The 21,491-nt window shown below is 33.2% G+C and overlaps 3 protein-coding genes and 1 non-coding gene across 5 annotated transcripts; all 4 read right to left on the bottom strand.

Moving 5' to 3' along the window:
• Window positions 1-6,716: 6,716 nt before the first annotated feature.
• On the bottom strand, window positions 6,717-6,789 carry TRNAK-CUU. The gene has a single exon. It is a non-coding gene; the product is annotated as a tRNA-Lys (tRNA).
• Window positions 6,790-7,104: 315 nt separating this feature from the next.
• Window positions 7,105-10,134, bottom strand: LOC109187257 (protein trichome birefringence-like 42). The gene is made up of 5 exons (XM_019337423.1): window positions 9,702-10,134; window positions 8,317-8,482; window positions 8,040-8,218; window positions 7,804-7,962; window positions 7,105-7,602 (listed from the first exon to the last, which is right to left on the bottom strand). Exons 1-5 carry the CDS (start codon window positions 9,983-9,985, stop codon window positions 7,311-7,313), a joined length of 1,080 nt encoding a protein of 359 aa, XP_019192968.1. The 5' UTR covers window positions 9,986-10,134; the 3' UTR covers window positions 7,105-7,310.
• Window positions 10,135-12,295: 2,161 nt separating this feature from the next.
• On the bottom strand, window positions 12,296-15,389 carry LOC109187890 (protein trichome birefringence-like 38). 2 transcript variants are annotated; one of them, XM_019338277.1, is made up of 6 exons: window positions 15,270-15,389; window positions 14,930-15,157; window positions 14,500-14,671; window positions 14,169-14,344; window positions 13,880-14,038; window positions 12,296-12,755 (listed from the first exon to the last, which is right to left on the bottom strand). In XM_019338277.1, exons 2-6 carry the CDS (start codon window positions 15,100-15,102, stop codon window positions 12,440-12,442), a joined length of 996 nt encoding a protein of 331 aa, XP_019193822.1. In that variant the 5' UTR covers window positions 15,103-15,157; window positions 15,270-15,389; the 3' UTR covers window positions 12,296-12,439. The 2 variants fall into 2 exon arrangements, with proteins under 2 accessions (XP_019193822.1, XP_019193821.1); XM_019338276.1 differs by lacking the exon at window positions 15,270-15,389 and having other exon boundaries at window positions 14,930-15,254.
• Window positions 15,390-15,456: 67 nt separating this feature from the next.
• LOC109187891 (protein trichome birefringence-like 41) lies at window positions 15,457-20,322 on the bottom strand. The gene is made up of 5 exons (XM_019338278.1): window positions 19,921-20,322; window positions 17,201-17,372; window positions 16,328-16,503; window positions 16,076-16,234; window positions 15,457-15,947 (listed from the first exon to the last, which is right to left on the bottom strand). Exons 1-5 carry the CDS (start codon window positions 20,193-20,195, stop codon window positions 15,653-15,655), a joined length of 1,077 nt encoding a protein of 358 aa, XP_019193823.1. The 5' UTR covers window positions 20,196-20,322; the 3' UTR covers window positions 15,457-15,652.
• Window positions 20,323-21,491: the final 1,169 nt, after the last annotated feature.

Genomic DNA, 21,491 nt, shown 5'->3' with positions numbered 1-21,491 from the left:
AAAACCATAAGAAAATAAATTAGTTTAGGTTGTCTCCGTCTCTAACCAAGAAGGCTATAATAGACAGTGACTTCTACTGGGAATCGAATTTGAAAACTTTTGGTTACCAAGTCAAATATTTGACTTATTTAATTGGTTGGGATTGTTCCCCTAGTCATATTCAGTCATTATTATTGTTGACATGTTGTGCCCGATCTCGTTAGGAACTAACGAGTGAATTTGCATAATAGACAGTAAAATATAATTAACAAGAAAATGGGATTGCAAGAGTAATATGGAGGATGAATAATGGCCTGGAGAGGACCATTTGCATTACCACTTAACATTGTATATATATTACATGGTTACAAAACATTATCATAAATACAAATAAATACATAATAATGTCCACTACTATTTTGATTTATAATAATTATGTTATGAGTTTCATTACTCTTCATTTTAAGTGAAAAATTTGTCAAATTAACTCATTAAGTACAAAGAATAATACAATTGAATCTTCTAATTGAAAAAAAAAAAATCTCATAACTAGTAAAGTAATATACAATTAGTTTCTAATATTACTTATTTAATAAGTTAATAGTTTTTTCAATTAAGGACCCAACTACATTATTCATTATACTTAATGGGGTGATTACGACATTTTTTCTTTAATTTTTAAGTAGGCAATGAAGTGACACTTTTGGTTTTTTTTTTTTTTTTTTTTTTTTTTTTTTTTTTTTTAATGGATTTATTAAAAATGGTCTATATTTTTGCATATTTAATTACTAAGACATGAAATTAGAATGTGAGTAATGAGTTGAGTGAAAAGATAAATATAAAAGGTAAAATTTTATTACTATTTTTTTGAAAGATTATTAATTTTTATTAATTATTTCGTTCCAGATCCGTTTCGTAATTACTTCATCATTAATCAACCCGTTAACAGAAACAACGAAAATGTTATCGTACTGAGAACCTAGAGATTCAATGTGATAACACATATAATTATAAAAATTAAATATACTATTATCTTACTTAAAAATCAAAATCGCAATTATCCTAATGTAATATCCACTTGATAGAAATGGGCATGCGAAATTAGAATATAGAGAAGTCATAAACCAGGGGCGGAACTAGGAATTCTGTTGGGGGGTGGGGGGCGGGGGCGAAATAGGAACGGATTCAGAAATTTTTTACAATAAAGACGAAACATTAAAACAAAAGAGATATTTAAAAAAAAATTATCTAAAAAATATATGTGTAAATATTATTGGATATGAGCGAAAAATAAAACGCATCGATAACCAAAAGATTCTAACCCCTGACCTTTATTATAACCAAACACATGCTCTACTAACTAAATTAACTCATTTCTTATTAACAATCAACAGTTTTTTTTATACTAATACTCAAACATGTACTATATATACATATATATATACAAAGATTATATATGGGATGAGAGTGGAGTGAGGGGCAGTTGACCCCCTGCTCCCTTTGGCTCCGTCCATATCATAAACCACCATTAAGCAGGTTGTTAGTACGTAGTTTTCTGCTTTTTGAGAGTAGATTAGACTGATTAGTGATTAGTGTTAATATATATATATTTATATTAATGGATTGAAGCAAAAACGTGGAACTGTGGAAGGAGAGACGCACTTTACTGGTCAACTTTGTTCACCACTTCACCAGCCACAACGTAATCTTCTGCCCCTACCCAATGGGCCCTTCAAATCTATTTCTTTTTATGTCTGCTACTAATCAGGTTCATAGTATTCGGCAAATTATACTGTTCATATAATATGGGCAAATTATATTATTACAATATGAATTACTGATAAATGTTATTTTTATTATATTAAAAATTTATTTTTAATGTATTAAAAATTTATTATTGATAAATGTAAATTTTTAGAGCTAAACATATCAACCAAATACACCCTTAGTTATTAAAACAAAAACAAAAAAAAATAAAATGAAGCACCAAACAAAGGAATGGGCATACCAAATTTCTGACAAATATTGGCGGTGGCATACGTGAAAGCAAGGGAAGAATCATGCACATAACACATTGAATTCAACCAACTTATACCAAAATTAAAAAAAGTATATAAAAAAAATAATTTAAGAATTTTGCAGAAAAGGACATACAAATATACAATTCAAACGGATGAATAAGAACCATTCCTGCTTCTGGCTGTATGTGACCTCCCTAATTTGCCTAACCACAATGAATTCGTCTTTTTCATAACAAAAATATATATGTTCAATGCAAAATCATAAATTGGTCAATATTCCTACTACGTATATAAACAAAAATATCATAAATTAAATAATATTTCTACTACGTATTTGTTGAGTGTACGATACAATGTTAGACAAAAATTAAAAAGAATTTGATGGAATTAGTAATGGATCATTGCACCGCAAGTTTGGTACAATTGTACAAGCTAGATTAGTCGAAATAAATGAAAATATCATAAATTGATCAATATTCCTACTAGCTACGTCGTATATATATATATAAACAAAAATATCATAAATAAATTAAATAATATTTCTATTATGTATTTGTTGATTGTAGTACAATACCATGTTGGACAAAAACTAAAATTAAAAGAGTTTCATGAGATTTGTAATGGTTCATTGCACCGCTAGTTTGGTGCAAGCTAGATTAGCTTAAATATAATAAACAAAAATATCATAAATTAATCAATATTTCTATCAGGTTGTCACGTATATAAACGAAAATTTAATAAATTAGTAATATATAAGATCATTGCATTGCTAGTTTCATACAAGACTACAAAATAAGCAAAAACATCAAATGTTAATCAATGTTACTGTCGCGTATATAAACAAATTACATCATATATAGATTAATCAATATTCTTAATTATTGTGTAGTCGTTAAATATCATGATATTATTGTAGACCAAAACTAAAAAGAGTTTCATGAAATTAATAATGAATCCAGTTGCCAATTAAGTTTGGTAGAAGCTGCATCGTTGAAGTGTTGAAGTAGTAGTTCTTACGTAGTCGGTAGTCCTTTAATTTGCCTGCCAAGCTTATCAAACCGACAACTCCACTATTGCCTATTGCTCATTCTACTTTCCAAACTTTTTTCACCGAATTTCCTCGCCCGACAAAATTATCGGAAGATAAATTGAGTGTTTACAAAGAACCCATTATAATTATGAAATTCTCTCACTATAATTATCAAAATTTGATATTTTTATTCTTAATTTACCATATTGAAATACAAATTGAGCTGTCCGTACAAATTTTAAAAAATTTGATTTTTCTATTATTGATAAAGAAAAACATTTCTTATGTTACAACATTTTCATTCTATCTGAGTAATCAAATGATTAATTCAAACGTAACTCTAGCTCGATCGAGATGATAAATTCAACAATCCGAGATGGCTAGCTAGCTAGTCTGAAACCGAACAGATTGATTCGATTGACATCTTTAGCTCTACTCGCCTAAACCTTATATCTTTTATACAACGAGACATATTTCATCACAATTAATTTATTACATATTCTAATAAGCCGACAATAGAAGTTTTAATAACAATTCGAGATATCTAAACTTCTTTTATTAGTACGTATTATCTCCCCCAGATTGCTTACATCCCCAACACCAACTCATCTTCGGAATATCTTGATATATTGGGTTCCAATCACCATCAAAGCTTTGGTTGAATAAGAAGTTGGGCCGAGGACGGATATTATTACATGAATCATGGTTTACATAGCTGTGAATCATAAATAAAAAGTATATTTTTAATATATTAAAAGTACATTATTTTATATATTATCAAATAATGTATATTCAGTACACAAATAATATATTTTTAATATATTAAAAATGAAATTTATATTCATAATTCACACAACTATGTGGACCATAGTTCACACAATAATTTACCTATAAAATATTGTATCCCTATGGGTGCAATCAATTGTCGTGTTCAAATATGAAGAACACGTGCCTATGATGTTTGATTCTTATCAACATTACTCTTTTAGCTGAGTTCGTCGTCGTATAATGTTTTTTAGTACGATTTATTTATTTTGTGTAATTTATCAGTTGCTATACACAATCTAGTATATACTATCAAGTAATAATTACTAATTTTCCTCATCACAACAAATAATAATAATAATAATAATAATAATAATAATAATAATAATAATAATAATAATAATAATAATAATAAGGGAGTGGAGTTAGGTTCAAATTAAAGAAGATTGCCAAATGCAATTTGGAAAACTTAAAGCAAAATTGACCAAAGAAAAACGTATGACAAAATTAACAATTAACAAGAAATATCGGGATAAAATGATATTTTAATTTTAAAAATTTAATAATCTTATACTTCGTACATAAGATTTGAAGCCTTGTCTAATTTTAACTGGTCAAATATAATTTAGACTTTGGGCAATTCTAATTAACTTAGTGACAGTTGATTTAATCATAAGATTACAAATGTGACTTCCTCACGAGAGTCTTTCTTGACTTCGACTTGAACCGTTTAGCTATGAGTCTATGAGCAACATATGTTGGTTTACCTTCTGTCAGTTATGAATAATTTAAATTGGTTTACTCTTATAATCCAACAAATTTTACGTATAATATGCCTTTGAGTAATAGTTGCTAACTTTTTTATAAACCAAAATATGATGTGACCCACGTGACAATGTAGTCGTGCCAATTAATTCACAGAAGGACATATGGTGGTACGGAGTATAAATAAATCTTCCAACAAACACACGCATTGGGCTGGTTCGCAACCCCTACCGTTCATTGAAAGGTATAAAAGAATTGTACACGCGCATTTTTGTATTTCATGATGTGTTAGATTTATCCATATTAGTCGTGTGTAAGGGTGTCGAATTAGGTTGAGGTTAAAAATTTTGGTCCACATAGAAGTGGGACCCGCATGCTAGCTAATATTAACAATTTCTTTTCTTTTTTCTTTTTTAAGAGAATGTTTACATTCATATAATTTTAAAACATTCATACTTTTTGAATCATGTTATACAATATTAGTTGTTCTATTGTGTGTGTGTGTATATATATATAAACATCAATGTAGCCATCAAAATATAGTACATATAAATTAAAATTTGTAGATTTTTTCTATTTTATTAAGATATAGTATGTCATGTAATATAAACATTTTATTTGTTTTTAATATTTTAAATTTTTTTAAGCTAGCCGGCAATGCCTTCCAACTCACATAGGCGAGGTAAAACTAAAGAAATTTGGTCAATGGGCTATCTAACGAAAACTTACAAAATTTCTACCCCGCATTGACAGGCTAGTAGTGTGACAAGAGTATATATGATTGATAGTAAAATTAATATGTTCCAGCCTAAGATTATTATGTAGTAGTGTATAGGTAATAAGATGAAATCAAATTACAGCTAATGAGGTTATATAATAACTAAACTGGCCCAGTTAACCAAAATAGAGTTTCTTTTACATGGACCAAGGTCCACATTGCCTAAACTATAAATTGTATATTTTTAGCATTGGAATTGTGAACTTCTAGAATATAAATTGTGTTTCTAACAAAAAGTAATGTAGTTTCACCTAGATTCTAATGCTTGACTAACTTTAATGAAGGTGGTGCAAATAGCAAGTTATTTTATTTACACCACCTATAAAGTTAGCACACCTATCAAAGGGTGGTTCAAATAAAATTCATCTATTTTTAATGTACTTTTTATTTATGGTTCACATAGATGTGTGGACCATAGTTCATAGAAGAATGATTGCACTAAAGGAGCAGCACTAGATCTTTGTGTTTCTGTAGTGATGGTTCAAAATGGCATGCCTAGCAGCCCAAAAACCCAATCATCACCTTCTCTGCTGTTATGGCATCCTCTTCTTCTTGCACAGTTGCTCTTCTTCTTCTACTACACTTTAGAGTTTAGACCCTTCACTACTTAACTCATAATGTCCAAGATCAGAAGAATAATAAATCCAAGATTTCAACCACGAAACAACCATTTAGCTCTGTCTTGAATTCAGCATTCACTGATCCCTATTCTGATGCATTTGCAGAATTGCAGGTGATATAAGCTATAAGGAAACAGGAGCACAAGTTTTTGTGTTTTTTTTTTTGTGTACCACATCGACTGATGTAGGAGTGGGATGGGAATGAGCGCAGAATAAAAGGCGAGGCAAGCAGGTGTCTAAAACCATCTTTGCGCTTGGGGCAATGACGCAGCTAGTGAGGTTCTAACCGAGGCGCGTCTATTGCTGGTTGAAAACTATTTCCAAACCCCCTCTATGGCTTAGGTTTACCCTAAAGCCTTAGAGAATTTTTGAAAGGGTTTCCTTATCTGGAAACCTTGCAATTTTAGTCCAAAATAATGTATTCAATTCTCTCTCTTGACTTTGTTAATTTTCTTAACTTGTGGACAGTCCAGTTAATCAGGTTATGACGATGAATGAGATCCAGGAGGATTCCAAACTGGGCTTCTCTGTATATCCTTCTGTTACCATAGAATGATCCTCTCTTCTCTTTTAAATCCTCATTTTCTGCAGAAACTGAAACTTCTCTTGGAACCCAAAACTCATCTCTCCATTGACAGCATGAAAGGTTTGGGTTTGTGAAGTGAAGTTTGCCTGCAAAACAGCAGCTAAAGTCACTTGGGTGTCATTATTGTCCACCATCAGTATAGTAATTTGCCAAAAAAATGCCAAAAAAAAAACGCCCACCGTGGGGCTCGAACCCACGACCACAAGGTTAAGAGCCTTGTGCTCTACCAACTGAGCTAAACGGGCACTTGTTTAATAAATAATAGTTTACAGATTACACTGTTGGTCTGAAATGTTATTAATTCTTAAAGGTTTTTTAGTTTGTCTAAAAACTATTTGGTTGGTTAATGTTTACCGTTCATAAATTTTCAATTCTAATGTAAAAGACATGCTGATGTAATTGGGGGCTTCCTGAAACTATTAAAGTTATTAAATACAAAACAAGGTAATCAATTACATATATGTTAGTAGTATACAAATAAAAGGTAAATTGTAAATATTTAGACTCGGATTCACCTTGCAAGGTGGACCTGGGTCTACAGAATAATTTGCGATCAAAATATGACTAACTGAAAAGATTGAATTATGAGGACAGATGCAAATAACAGAGTAGCATATACATATATGTATGCAGTTGCAACCACATCTATGTAACTAAGATGGGTCAAAAGACTCATAATCTTTAATGTAGTCTGGTTGTTTATTTGTATTATCTGGATGGTTAGCCTGGCCCCTGGCAAGTGGCAACCATTTGATGCAAGCAGAAACTAGTTCTGAATCAAAATTGAGTACAGTATTTGGTTCCAAGAATCTGGAACTCCAGCTACACACCAGTGACTGCAGTCTACTACTCCTCCAGCATATGTGGATGGATGTCCATCTTTTCTCAGTTGAGTGAGCAATGCGATATCGAGCAAGTATACACTGTTTGTCATGTTTCCCAACACGCCCTTCACCACCGCTTCTCCCGGGTATCTCTCGCCTGGGAAACTCGATCCCTCTATTGGCTTCGTTTGATGCCTGCAGTCTTGTACTGCTGGTTCGTTCCATTCGTTGCCACTGAAAAACACCAAATGAAATATTCGATCAGGAAAATGACTCATAAGTTAGTCGAAGTGGCCTATTGGCTTTCTTGGTTTGAGCCGGTCAGCTAAGAGTAACCTAGGCTGGTTTACCTCCTTTTGGTCTGTGGGTTTCCCTCGTCACCTAAATCATGGTTAATTCTTGAGGTATTGGTTCATGTATAGTATAAGAGCTTACTGATAATGAACAGCAGAAATTCCTTGAAAGAACACTTTAGTTTTGTTGGGATCAATGTTGGAATCGACCCAATTAGCCCAAGTTGTCAAAGCTATCTTGTAGGCATCCATACGATCCATTTCCTTGTAGAGCTTTTCCCCAACTTGAAAGTAGTCCCATCTGAAACAATCATATATAGACATTCAACATCTAATCGCGGTTTCTATCAAGTAAAGCGCTAAGAAGATGAAATTTACGTTTGCAAATTTCCAGTATGCATCCACCAATGATAGCTATTGAAGATCAACATATCAACATCTTCCCATTGCTTGCTCCTACTGAGGGAATCTAGCTTAAGAACTCGGCCCCCCGATTCCTCGTGGACTAAGTCCACCAGGAATCCATTTTTCAAGAATGTAACATCCAGTTCATAGTCCTTTCAAAGTGAAGGAAGAAACAAGTCATCAGTATAGATATGACAGTTTAAGCACATAAGAAAGCAAATTTGTTAATTGATTCAGATTTCCATCTTACGGGGAATGAAAGAATGGAACGATTCCCCTTTCTGACTAAGGTGCAATTCGAATTTGCAGCATAAAGCATGCATCCCAGTGATTGCCACTGGTTATTGCTAAGCGAGTCTCCCACAAACATAATCTTCTTCCCTCTAAACCTTTGCAGGAATGCTTCCCCATCAAACCTACACCACAAGTACTCATCAAATTAGGAATATAAGTTAACTATGGAAGGATAATATACCCAAAAAAGTTTACATAAGAAGAAGTTACTAGAGATTCTTAATCAGTGGTGGGACAGCACTCACATCCTACATAAGATTCTTAGATAACATGATGACAAGCAGATACCTTGTGGGATCTAGCCTGTATTTCAGTGTCCATCATTATACAATGGTAGCTATCCAATGTGAAAGGTTGACCTTCACTCCCTTCACAATCATTATATAAGCACAAGATAATGTGCCCTCACCGGTCACAATTCATGAATCTTGAATGGAAACTAGCTAGGATTTCACCTGTTCCACTTCCCATTAACAGGTGCAAAAAAGTCTAACCCACTCCACCCACTAAACAAGAACAGTTCATTCATCACTTCCCACTAAGAAATTTGGTAAAAAGATATAATAATCGGGACAATCCAACCAAGTTGGTCACTGTTGAGTTTGTACACAAGGTTATAATAGGAGCTGTCTACTGACCTTCTTGGTTTGAACCGGTCACAACTTGTTTGCTTTACCTCCCCATGTCCTTTGTCAACTTGAATCACAAGGCGATGTTTACACCGTTCACACCCTCAAGCTTGAGTAGTGGCTGTGAGTTGTTCGTCACCCAAAAAATATATAGGCCATGTTTGGTATATCAACCAATTTTGGCTTGTTTGACCACTATTTAGTTGTTTGACTTGATTAAACAACCAATATAAGTGTTTGGTTAATTAACTTTTTGTAACAACTTATTGCTCTAAAAGGCTAAAATTCAAAAAGCTACTCATAAGCTTTTTTAAAAAGTCATTTTGCATATAATCAGCTATCAGCTAACAACTAATTCACCAGACATCATTCTACAATCAGCCAATATTATCAACTAATCAAATTTACTAACCCAATCAGCTAATAGTTATCCGCCAAACACCCCCATAATAATCCGGTTTAATTTATGGGTATATTCTATCAAGTTCCAAAACCACACAGAAATTTGGGCAAACCCATGAAAATGGATTGAAAGCAGAAGCTCATCAAGAAAATCAAGATAATTGTCCTCATCTGCTCTACCATGTAGTTCAATGTTATCTGGACTAACATCGGCCGACATAACCAAAAAAAAAATAAACAAATTCCGAAAAGCTAAGCTAAGATAGCATAAATCTGTAAGCAGAATAAGGATGAGTGTGAGCATATATACCTGTGAAGGTCACAGTGAGTAGGCTGCCATTTATACTTGAGGTAAAGCTTATCGGGTCTGCCATTCTTCTGGCAATTCAACCCTGCGTCGATAAATGGGCACTCTTCATAAAGTGGGTATGAATCATCTTCAACTTCAACCCAGCTCCCTTCAAAAAAATCGCAGCTTTCTGATGATTCACTTCTCTGCTCTTTCGGGCCTTCTGCATTTACCAAATACAGTGACGGAAATAGTAGGAGAACATTAAGGAGAAGGAGCCTTAAATCATGACTCCAAACACCCATTCTGATTTCTGAGCTCTAACCAGACAAATATGGAAAAGGAGAAAAGCTCAGAAAAGAATGATAATGGGGAAAAAGTGCACAGAAAAAGGCTTTTTATAGCTCAATGAGTTAATGCTGCAGATTTGGGAAATGATTCCACCAATATTTGTCTTCTAAAACAAGATTAGACGGTGCCGCCAACATATATATGAATCTGTAATAACTCATGATAAGTGAGCAGTTTAACAAACCTCTTGCATAGTACATACACTACTTTTTTTTTTCTTTTTTTTTTTTGTCATTCTAAAGAACGAGAAAATTCACAGTCACTATTAATGATGGTCTTGTGATCTTAGCTAATAAAAAACTAAAAAGATAAATCAATTTAAATTATTCATAAATAACTTATTCAAACTAAAAAATTCTATTAAAAGTCAATTTTATAATCTTATAATTATTAAGTTAATAGATTATCTAGACCCAGATAGTTCAATGTTCATACACTTTGAGAAGAGTGTTTGACTTCTATGTTTAATTTTGCCACCTACTTGGCACGTTACGGCAAACCGCTGCGAAGTAAAGACACCCAAAGTCTAGTAATACAATGATTGATAATTTTATTTTAAAAAAATGTGTTCATAAAATCTTTTAAGGAATAATATAATTTATAATGAAGATTATTATAAATTGATAAATATTATTACAGATTATTAAGTTGCTGACACAGATTTGATACAATTAGCATTAACTTTTGTATTTATTTTGGTTGAGAATTTAATTTTTCTTGTGGAAGATGCTTTTGCTCTGGCAATCGGCACATGCTAGTTGATGTCGCAAATCTCTATTTTAGTTAAGGAGTAAATATTTATTTAGTGGGACTGTTCATTTATGCTTCCACCGCTATCGAAGTCCTGCACGACAGTTCCTTTTGTATCAAATAAAAATATAAAATAACCCAATAGGGTTAAAGTGACAAATAAGCTCTCTTTATAAAATTTTTAGATAAATCGAGTTCGATTTTCACAAGTGATGATTCTCTTTAGGCCAACTCTTGTGCAGTGGCGGACCCAGAAAATAATGTGGGTGGGGGCATGCTTAACTCTAGATCTCACTTCTAAGAAAAAATTACATCTTCCACAATTGTATCTGAAGAATTCGCTACGACTTTAGAATTGTCAATGAAAAAATATTAAACATCTATAATATGATTCAAATACATTATAAATTATAATACAATAATATTTATGATAGACGACAGGATAATTAAGGGCGGAACCAAAACTATACTTGGGTAAGGTTAAATTTTAAAACACTTTGAAATGCTATAAAATATATGAAACATAATTGATAATTAATTAGATAAAATAGTTTGAATAGAAAAGATAGTATATTCCTAAATACTTTAATTTTAATTTTCTTTTAGTTATATTAATTTTTAATTTTTCTGAATTAATTCGAATACAATGAAGTATAATATAAACTTGCAGACTACATTAACTAAATGATTCACAAAAAAAAGTAGACTTAAAAAATATTTAATTTATTGAAGGATTGGAAAGGTTAAAATAAAATAAATAAATAAAAAAAAACTAAAAATAATATAAGATTGGAATGACTAAAATAATTTTAAAAAAAAAAAAAAACAAAACAAAACAAACAAACTAAAAAACACTAGTAGTAGGAATTGAACCCATGGCCTACCATAAACAACCAAAGGTCTCTACCAACTAAGCTACTAAAATAGTAAAACCTTCAGCAAATCCTTTATTTATATTTTATAAAAGGCTTAAATTAGGGAGGGGTCAATGGGGGCAATTGTAGGTCCGCCATTCCTCCCGTGGATAGAGAAATACATGAAAAATCGCTAGGCGTAGGCCTTTTTTTTTTTTTTTTTTTTTTTTTTTTTTTTTTTTTTTATACTGAAAAAATTGTTAACCAGTAGCTTAGACGCCCACTTAGGCGGGCCGCCTAGAACGGCAATTTCGCCGAGATTCTAGGCGACCGTCCACCGCATAGTGACTAATCAGCGCCTAAGTGCGATTTTTGCAACATTGATATTATATATAGTTAATTCCTGGAATAGTCCCTCGACTATTGATATTTATTAATTTTTATCATTCGACTTTCAATTAGACCATAAATGGTCTATTAACTATTGATCTTTACCAATTTTCATCATCGACTTCCAATTTGACCTAAATGCTTTCTTGATTATTGATTCTGTTCCAAATTTGACAAAAAGTATTCTTGTAGATGGTGGCATTCTAATCACGAGTTCGATTTGGGTTCGATTTTAATTCTATAAATTTATATTAGTTGTATGGCCAACAATAATAAAATACAATTACATCATTTTATTCCTTGGTGGGAATCTTTCATAAATAATTATATGGACAACATTTCATTATCTACAAGTTTAGTAGAGGCAAAAATACAAACATTTTTGTCTCTCTCTCTCTCTTTTGTATAAATATATTACATTGGCTTTGATTTTCCTTGAGAGACCAGAATCGCATACAAGAGGTGATTCCAGGTATCAGGTACACCAGCAAGACACCAATGGCTACAATCATTTCCGGTGGCATCATCACCATATAGAGATGGATGGCTATCTTTTCTTAGCTGAGAAAGTGTGGTTATATCTAACAGTGTTACTGGCTTTGACATGTTACTCAACACTTCCTTCACCACTGCTGTTGCAGGATGTGGACCTCCAGGATAGGTTGACCCTGCTAGTGGTTGGGTTTCTCCTTTGCAACTCATTCCCTTACTTGCATTCCATTCCTCACCTCTACAACCAAAGGTAATATAAATCACTAGTTTACCATAATTGATATAGGAAATGGGGACTTAAAACTTTATCGAGTTTTTGATATGATTGAATGGGCACAAATGGAGTGGGTCGGGTAAAAAATAGACATGTTTTGAATCTGCATAAAAATAGAGGTTTGGGAAATGCGTATGAGTGAAGTATGTGTACATTTGGAAATGATTTGTACATTTTAAGACATATTTTGACTTAAACTCATTTCTCAAACTAGTTTTGCCTATTTTTGTTCAAGATTCAAAATATACTCTATTTTTTTCTGGCTCACTTCGATTCAACCCATTTCAATAGAAATAAAACGAAAAATTATATTGTGGATCTTGGGCTCTATCTTGCAAGATAGACCCTCGTCCAAAAAATGAATTTGTAATATATTAAAAATGAAAATGTATCAAATTATAATAAATTGAGCACCACAAACAATTAATTTTGGTGGAATTTTTTCTAACATTTGTGTGGGGTGGGGGAGAGAGAAGAAATTGAATTTGTTATTTGTGGGCACCACACAATTTAAAATTAAAAAAAAAAAAAAACTAGTGCGTGTCTTGCGTACTAGCTGTGCCCAACAAGCACGTGCAACGGTGCAATACATGTGCTAGTTGGGTGCGTTTAATGCTTTTATTTATTTTAATTTCAGTTTTCTTTAGGTTTTTTTTCCCCTCATTTTTCTCCGCCATCTTTCCCAATTGACAAAAAACCTTACAAACTTTGTGAACTAGCTAGGTCTTCAGGACATAATAAGGCTATCATTATCCCTGCAATACTCTCTCACTTTAAAAATGGGTCTTTCTTCCACATTATCAAATTTACAATTTTTCCACTATTTTCTCAACCTCGCAATTTTCTCTCAATTTCAAAAGTGGTCTACTTTCATATTATATTATATTATTATATTATAAATATAATAATAAAATAACTAATAAAAAAAGTACATGGCACGACGGTTTTTGCTGCCAAAAGTAGCAAGTTTGCTAGCCATAGTGAATTTAAAATAAAAGAAACAATGCTTTTTTAATTTTCACATTATCTTGAAAATTCAAAATTAACTGGGTTGAGGACCGCTTAATTGGTAAAAAACTCAAGTTTACCTATAATGAGTTGGAGAGATGCCTTGGAAAAACACTTTGGTCTTGGAAGGATCAACGTTGGAATCTACCCACTTTGACCATGTTTTCAGTCCCTCTTCAAACGCAACCATACGATCCATGTCTTTGTACACTTGATCACCTTTCTGGATGTAATCCCATCTACCAATATAATTTAAAGTGCAAAACACATATATAAATGCTTGCTTCATGCATAATCTATCATCTTCCTCAGATCACTCACTATATATATATCTTATTCCTCATGGGATAATAATACAATAATACTTACGGTTGGCTGCTTCCCTTATGAAGCCACCAATGCCATGTATTGAAGATGAGCATATCATATCCTTTCCAGGAGTTGCCATTTTGGATTGAATCAAGCTTTAGCACTCTTCCTATCTTCTCTGTCACCAAATCAACCAGAAATGGAGTCCGACATAACATCAGAGAAACATTAAACTCCTGCACCCATTCCAAATTAGTGTACTCTTAATCAACAATTTCTGCAAATATATATAATGCCTTCTTTGAGCTTACACAAAATAGTTGTCTATTTCATATCTATACAAAATTATAACTTATTGTAAGTCAAAATGACTGAAATTAAAGAGGCTTACTGGGAAATTAAATGTGGGGAAGGCTCCTTTTCTTTGGATTGTCAAGTTTGATTGGGGCAGTGCTGCATGCAACATGCATGTTAAGGACTGCCACTGGTTGAGGCTTAACGAATCCCCAACAAACATTAACTTCTTCCCTTTCAGCCTCCTCAGAAGATCCCTAGCATCAAATCTACAAAAATCCAAGTTAAAAGCTAGGTTCAATGTATGAGCATGTAACCATTAATGTGCAATCCAACTATCAGCTTAGGTTTTTAGTTGAAATGGAGCACATGCTTCAATTTGGTATCAGAGCCATGCCAAAGGTCATGGCACACATGAGGGGGCGTGTGAGCATGCCAACTATCAGCTTAGGCTTTTAGTTGAGATGGAGCACATGCTTCAATTCAATGTTCGTCATATATTAGTTCAAGAAAATTAGTATACATACTTGGGCATTTCACATGCAGAAGGCTTCCATCTGTACTTGAGATAGAGCTTATCAGGCCTCCCATTTCCCTGGCAGTCGAATTCTTTATCGATAAATGAACAAACAGATGAGTTGTATATGGGGTATGATTCGTCGTAGATCCAACTTCCTTGGAACAGATTACAGCTGCTCATCGCGTGCTGTGATTCAACGACATCGTTGGGATGATGCTGTAGGACTGCTATGTCACTGGAGGACGGGCGAAAAGACATCATAAACAGAACAGCAATGTAAGCTAGCTTGTTCCAAACTTCCATCTTTGTAAAAACAAAAGTTTACTTAGTACTATTCTCAAAACAACCTGTCTGAAGGGAATATATATACTGCAGTGTAGTCGTCTTTGTGTAGAAGCAATTTCTTATCATTGCTTGTCCATGATTGCTATTTCCCATTTTTCATCCTTTCAAGTAAAGATATCCCTTCATCCTATTCACTGTTTCAGTGTGTAGAAAGCTTTTACATTATTACCAAAGAAAGAAAAACTGAGAAATTTTAAATCTTGTTTTCCAGGTTAAACTCTGTAACCATTTGCTGTCTTTTCATTTGCCCAGAATCTGAAATACAATTTGTCAATGTTGCCATTAGGGGCTGACCAATTTTCATCTGTTCTAGTAATATTACAAAGTAGAATCAAGAAAATGTAAGAATTAATATAGTAGTTCTCACTTCTCGGTATAAAATCATTTAAAGAATAATGTTGTAGAGTATTTCATTCCAAGTATCAGGAACTCCAGCTAGACACCAATGGCTGCAATCCATTCCTGTTCTTCCCCCGAGCCCATACATCGAAGGGTGCCCGTCTTTTCGCAATAACGACAGGTTTGTGACATCAAGCAATGTAACAGGCTTCTCTATTGTTCTCAGTACTCTCTTCAGCACGGTCAATGCAGGGGGCAAACCTCCGGGATATGTTGAGCCACTCAACGGCAGCTTCTGTCCTAAGCAATTTTTAACCCCCGGTTCGTTCCAATCCGTGCCACTGCCCAACGAAACAATACACTAATGTGAACCCTCAATGCTTATAAATGTATAGTTTCACCATCAGTTTAAACTTTTAGTTAAAACAGGAATACAAAACACATCATTTGATTCAAATGACATACTTACTTGTAATGTGACGGGGAAATGCCTTGGAAGAAAACCATTGTTTTGGAAGGATCAATATTGGCGTCCACCCAACTAGCCCATGTAAGTAGTGCCCTCTCGAAAGCAACCACACGATCCATGTCTTTATAGTATTGGTCTCCGATTTTGATGTAATCCCATCTGCAAAACAGCAAAACATGGTAACTAACTAAGCATCTGAAATATACTCAAAATGTCGTGTTTTGAAGGTGGAAAAATGGTTTTTGGACTAACGGTTGGGTGACTCCTCTGCGGTTCCACCAATGCCATGTGTTGAAGATTAGCATATCTATTCCATTCCATAGCTTCCCTCCTTCAATGGAGTCTAGTTTTAAGATTCTCCCCTTCTCTTCCCTAACAACATCCACCAAATACACACTGCGGTCCAGCATTACTTTCACATCATAGTCCTGCAAAGCATTAATAAGGACCAACATTTTTAAGTTTAACGTTGGAACTCTCTTGCCTCTATACTTAAAGATTTGAGGTTATGCATTCATTACTTATAATTGGACCAGAAAATGAGTTCATGCTATGTTGAGCAGAGCTAATGCATTTGCATATGCCTTAGTAGAAACTTTCATAGTTCAACCCAAAAATCTTAAATGTTGATCAACATTTCTTTCCCATTCCCTTGCTCACAAAAAGCGAAATTCCCTCTCCTTCAAGGACCCCACACTCCAGTTCGACAGGATAGTAGAGGGGTGGTGACTAAGAGGCCCATTAGGTGGGAGGATCAGTGTCTGCCTGCCTGTCTGCCAAGAAACTCACAACATTTGGTGTAACTCTCACATTGCAACTGTCAGGGTTCGAGATCCTGTGTCTTTGTCCACAATCTATCACACAGGAACTAACTGAGCTGCCCGTACAAGCAAAATTCATTTAATTTACCAGCTAAGCTAACTTATGTATCATTCCCATTCTCTATCATACAAGTGATCTTGATCCAATCTAGAAGAGGTGAGGACCACTTTGATGAGGTTAGACCATTAACTACAGCTAAATTGTCACGATTCGAAGATGGCTTATTGTCACACCGAGTTGAATGGCAATAAAGTATCACAATAAATGGCTTTAAATTGACATTGAAGGGGGGACTGAGGTTACCGTGAAGGTGAAAATGGAGACGTCACCAACCCTGGTTTGATTGTAATTGGTGGCAGGCGTTGAAGTGTAGAGAAGGCAGGTGAGTGACTGCCATTGGTTTCGGCTCAACGAATCGCCCACAAACATTATGCTTTTCCCTTTCAATTTCTGCAGGAAGGCCCGCCCATCAAATCTGCAACAATAAGGCTCAATCAATTGTCCCAAAATATTATGGTTGTAACATAATTAGTTTATCAATCAATTATCCTAAAATATTATGGTTGTAATATAATTAGTTTATCAGTTAATTTTAGCTTATTTGACTTGATTAAAAAATTAATATGAGTGTTTGGTTAATTAATTTTTTGTAACAGTTTATTGTTTTAAAATGCTACAATTCAAAAAAATTCTTATTTTTCGATCAGCTTTTTGAAAAAGTTATTTTATATGTAATCAGCTATAACTTAATATCTAATTTATCAAATATTTTTCTAAAATCCGCTAATGCTATCAATTAGTCAAACTCACTAACCCAATAAATTAACATCTATCAGCTAACAGTTATTTACCAAACACTCTCTATATGAACTCTTATTTCCTACTCTCATCTCCTACTCTTTCTCTCAAATGCTTAATGTAGACATTTTTCAAAGATTCACATGATAAAAGTATCCTATCATTTATCACATCATAAAATAAAATAAAAGTTTTAAAAGATGAAAAATTTAAAAGTACATTAATACAACTATTGGATTTTGGGCAGTCAAGGCACGCAACTGATGCTTTTTGATACACAGACAAAATAGCAAACAAGTGGCGTGCAATTGAAAAATTTGTCAATTTTAGAACTACCTTACCTTCTTCAAGATAAGGTCGCAAGTCGCAATTCATCATAACTAGATTAGATCAACTTTTTCTTGAATGTCACATTAATTTCTGGATTATTCTATTAAATAATTAATAAATATAAAAACTCATCTCACAATCTAACAATCAATAAAAAAAAAATTAGTACAGAAACTTTTTTTAAAAAAGGGAAAATTGTAAAAAATGTCCATCTATAATATGCGAATTATCAATGTCACCCCTAAATTATGAGTGGTGTAAATGTTGCCCCTCAATTATCAAAATGGTGGACATATAGCCCCTCCCGTAACGAACCTGTGGTTCTCCACCGCTGTCCATCGCTGGTACTTCGAATCGAGGGAGGGAAAAAATAACTAAATTACATATTTACTCTGACTTAACGGTGTCGTACACTAACGGGAAACCACATGTCCGTTACGGGAGGGGCTATATGTGCACCGTTTTGATAATTGAGGGACAACATTTACACCACTCATAATTCAGGGGTGACATTGATAATTGGCATATTATAGAGGGGCATTTTTTACAATTTTCCCTTTAAAAAGTAATACTCTAACCTACACCTATCCATTTGTGTATTCGGGTTGACACGATAACGATACAAATACAATAGGGCTAAATATAGACCCAATTTGTTAGGTTAATAAATTAGAGTTCTAAACATGAATATGAACACAAATGCGATTTTTAAACGGGTTGACACGATATATACATTTAGTTAACCAGTTTCAAGTCTACACGACACATATGATATGATAACTAGTTAAAAATTAGTTAGACATGTTAATATAACTTTATATTTACAAAAAGAGCTTTTCAAAAAAGTTGTAACTTCCCCATCAAAAATGAGTTTATCATTAACAAATTTAGTATTTAAGGGTTTTTAATAAAAAAAAATTAATGTAACTGATAAAAATTGTCAAAATTTTGTTATTTCACTAACGACTTAAAGAAATAAATCTATAATTGAAAAACTAAACTTATATTGTAAATTGTAATTACAACTGAGAAAGTGCGTCACGTTTTTTATTGTTGTATTACTTGTATACACTTCCAAACGTACCTTGTAAAAATAAAATATTATTTTACCTAATTTATAATTTATATTTATAATGATAAATAAGGAGTAATAAAGGACAACCTACGAGTACGAGACACCCGTGACGACGACAGACAGAAATTAGCATAGTAATCTCCGGTTCACATGGACATAGGGAGATAGCACTGAGAATCTATGTCTGAATTTCAAGATCTCCAATCATAAAATACTTTGAAAATATTGGTAATTAACATTATTATATAGACCTTGTTAATCAATTGTATAATCTAACAAAAGAACCCTTTCTTATAAGGAGACGAGAAATCCAATCAAATTGATCATATTGTTGACTTGATAATCATGAAAATATAAATTTAATTCTTAACAAAAGTGCAAGAGTTATTATAGACTTTCTTGATTTAAACTGGTCAACAATACATAAATTAGATTGATTTATACAAAGCAGAGTTTACCCAATACAACTCCAATAGGATTGACTATTGGAAACAACAATGGGTATTTCACTTTTTGGGGTTGAAACTTGAAAGGAACAATAGGCTAGGCACTATAATCAATGCACTAATCACAAAAAGAAAGAACATTGCTAGTCACTTTATGGCTGTTGCCCATCAACTTTTATCTCACTTTAGATCCATCACAGTTCATAGTGACATTGATGTTGTTGTTACTATGATTATTATATTGTTTTACGATGTTAAAGCAAGAATCGAATTTGTGACCTTTTATTCATAATCATATGTTTATATTGTTAAGGAAAAAATTAAAAAAAGAGGAGAAAAGAAGTTGCAGGTATGAGGATCCATATGATATATACCTGGTTAGAATGCAGCCAAGGGGTTGCCATCTATAGTGAAGATAAGAGCGGTCAGGGCGACCATTTCTGAGGCAGTTGAATTCATGTTCTATGAAGGGACACATGGAAGAGTCGTAAAGAGGGTAAGTTTCATCTTCAACCCAACTCCCTTCAAAATAATTGCAGAAGGGCTGCTGCTGCTGGACTCCATTTGCATGTGCTTTGTGAAGAAGAAGAATGGTGAGCAGTAGTATCAGCACCACAGAGAAACTACTGCAGCCTATACATACAGCCATCTTCCTAGAGATGGAAGAGTAGTGGAGACAACAAGTTTTAGAGAGAGAAAGAGGAAGGTTGGTGGTGGTGGAGCTAGTACACCCCTCTCTCTCTCTGCTAGCTCTTCTTCTACTTGTTGTGTGTCTGTTGACATGTATATATATATATAGTGACAGTATCAGGACAGAACAAATTGGGCTAGGTAGCCTGGGTGTGAGTGGATATAATGTTTTTTTTTTTTTTTCGGCTTCTGACTAAGTAATAATAAGCATAATGTGTCATCCACACAACTCAATTTATTGATACATAATTCCAAGAAGAGTCAAAGTTTTGCTTCACAAAAAATTACAAGGTGACAAGTTTGATTCCTACTAGTAAGTTGGGCACGTGTCAGGGTGAAATTTGATCCAATCATAATTAGTTTACTTGAAAAATTTTTGGTCCTAAATAGGATTTCAGTTACTAAACTTAAAATTTTACTAGGCCGAAAAAGTTTACTAGTCACGTACTTTTTATGTCATTTAATAAACAATTAGTTGTCAAGTACGGAATATTAGAAGAATAGAAGTTGATATTGACAATTTATACTTTGAATATTAAGTTCGGATCTTATGTCTAATTTGAAATAAAAATTCTTCACTCGAGACCCTAATTGGTTTAAGCTATTTTCTACGCAGATGAATTCTGGTTTGATCAAATTTTATCAAACTTGTTCCGAACTTTTAAATTTTAAGTCGAACCCGATTAAATTTTGAGTTAAACCCGTAATATACTCACCCATACTTGCTAGTAGTAAGTATAGAATCGGTTTTATTGTCAATACTAGTGCACAAACATTTTGAGAAATGTATAAACTATTAAGATACATTTCACAATTTACATTTAATTCTGGCATGCAATTGATGAGCTCAATTAATTATACAGGCCATAATGGATTTTCAGTTCAATTATGATGAATATTTCCCTCTTTTTCAGATTCTTTGAAATCCCAGAACCAATGATCTCAACCTCAATAAGTACTGTCAACAATAATATTACAGTGCTCAGATCATAAATATTGTCCAACTAAAGATGAAATTTATTGATTGTCTTATTTATGTGGCAGCAGCCAGCAGGCATGTCTCCAATCACTTTTCAAACCTGCATTTTGATGCTTTAAAATCTCAAATATCCTTTTACATTACTAGATATTACTAAGTGAATATTCCAAAAGGCTTAAAACAAATTCAGATAAAATTGCAAATAAAAAGCCCTTTTCTTCATTCTCTGTTTATCAAACATATATAGAGAATAACCTGGGGTCTAGTTGAGTGTAA

The sequence above is a fragment of the Ipomoea nil genome, unplaced genomic scaffold (genome assembly GCF_001879475.1).
Source record: "Ipomoea nil cultivar Tokyo-kokei standard unplaced genomic scaffold, Asagao_1.1 scaffold1421, whole genome shotgun sequence".
Classification (NCBI taxonomy): Eukaryota; Viridiplantae; Streptophyta; class Magnoliopsida; order Solanales; family Convolvulaceae; genus Ipomoea; species Ipomoea nil.
The sequence above is the reverse complement of the archived record's forward strand: the minus strand, read 5'-3'. Positions and strand labels throughout refer to the sequence as shown.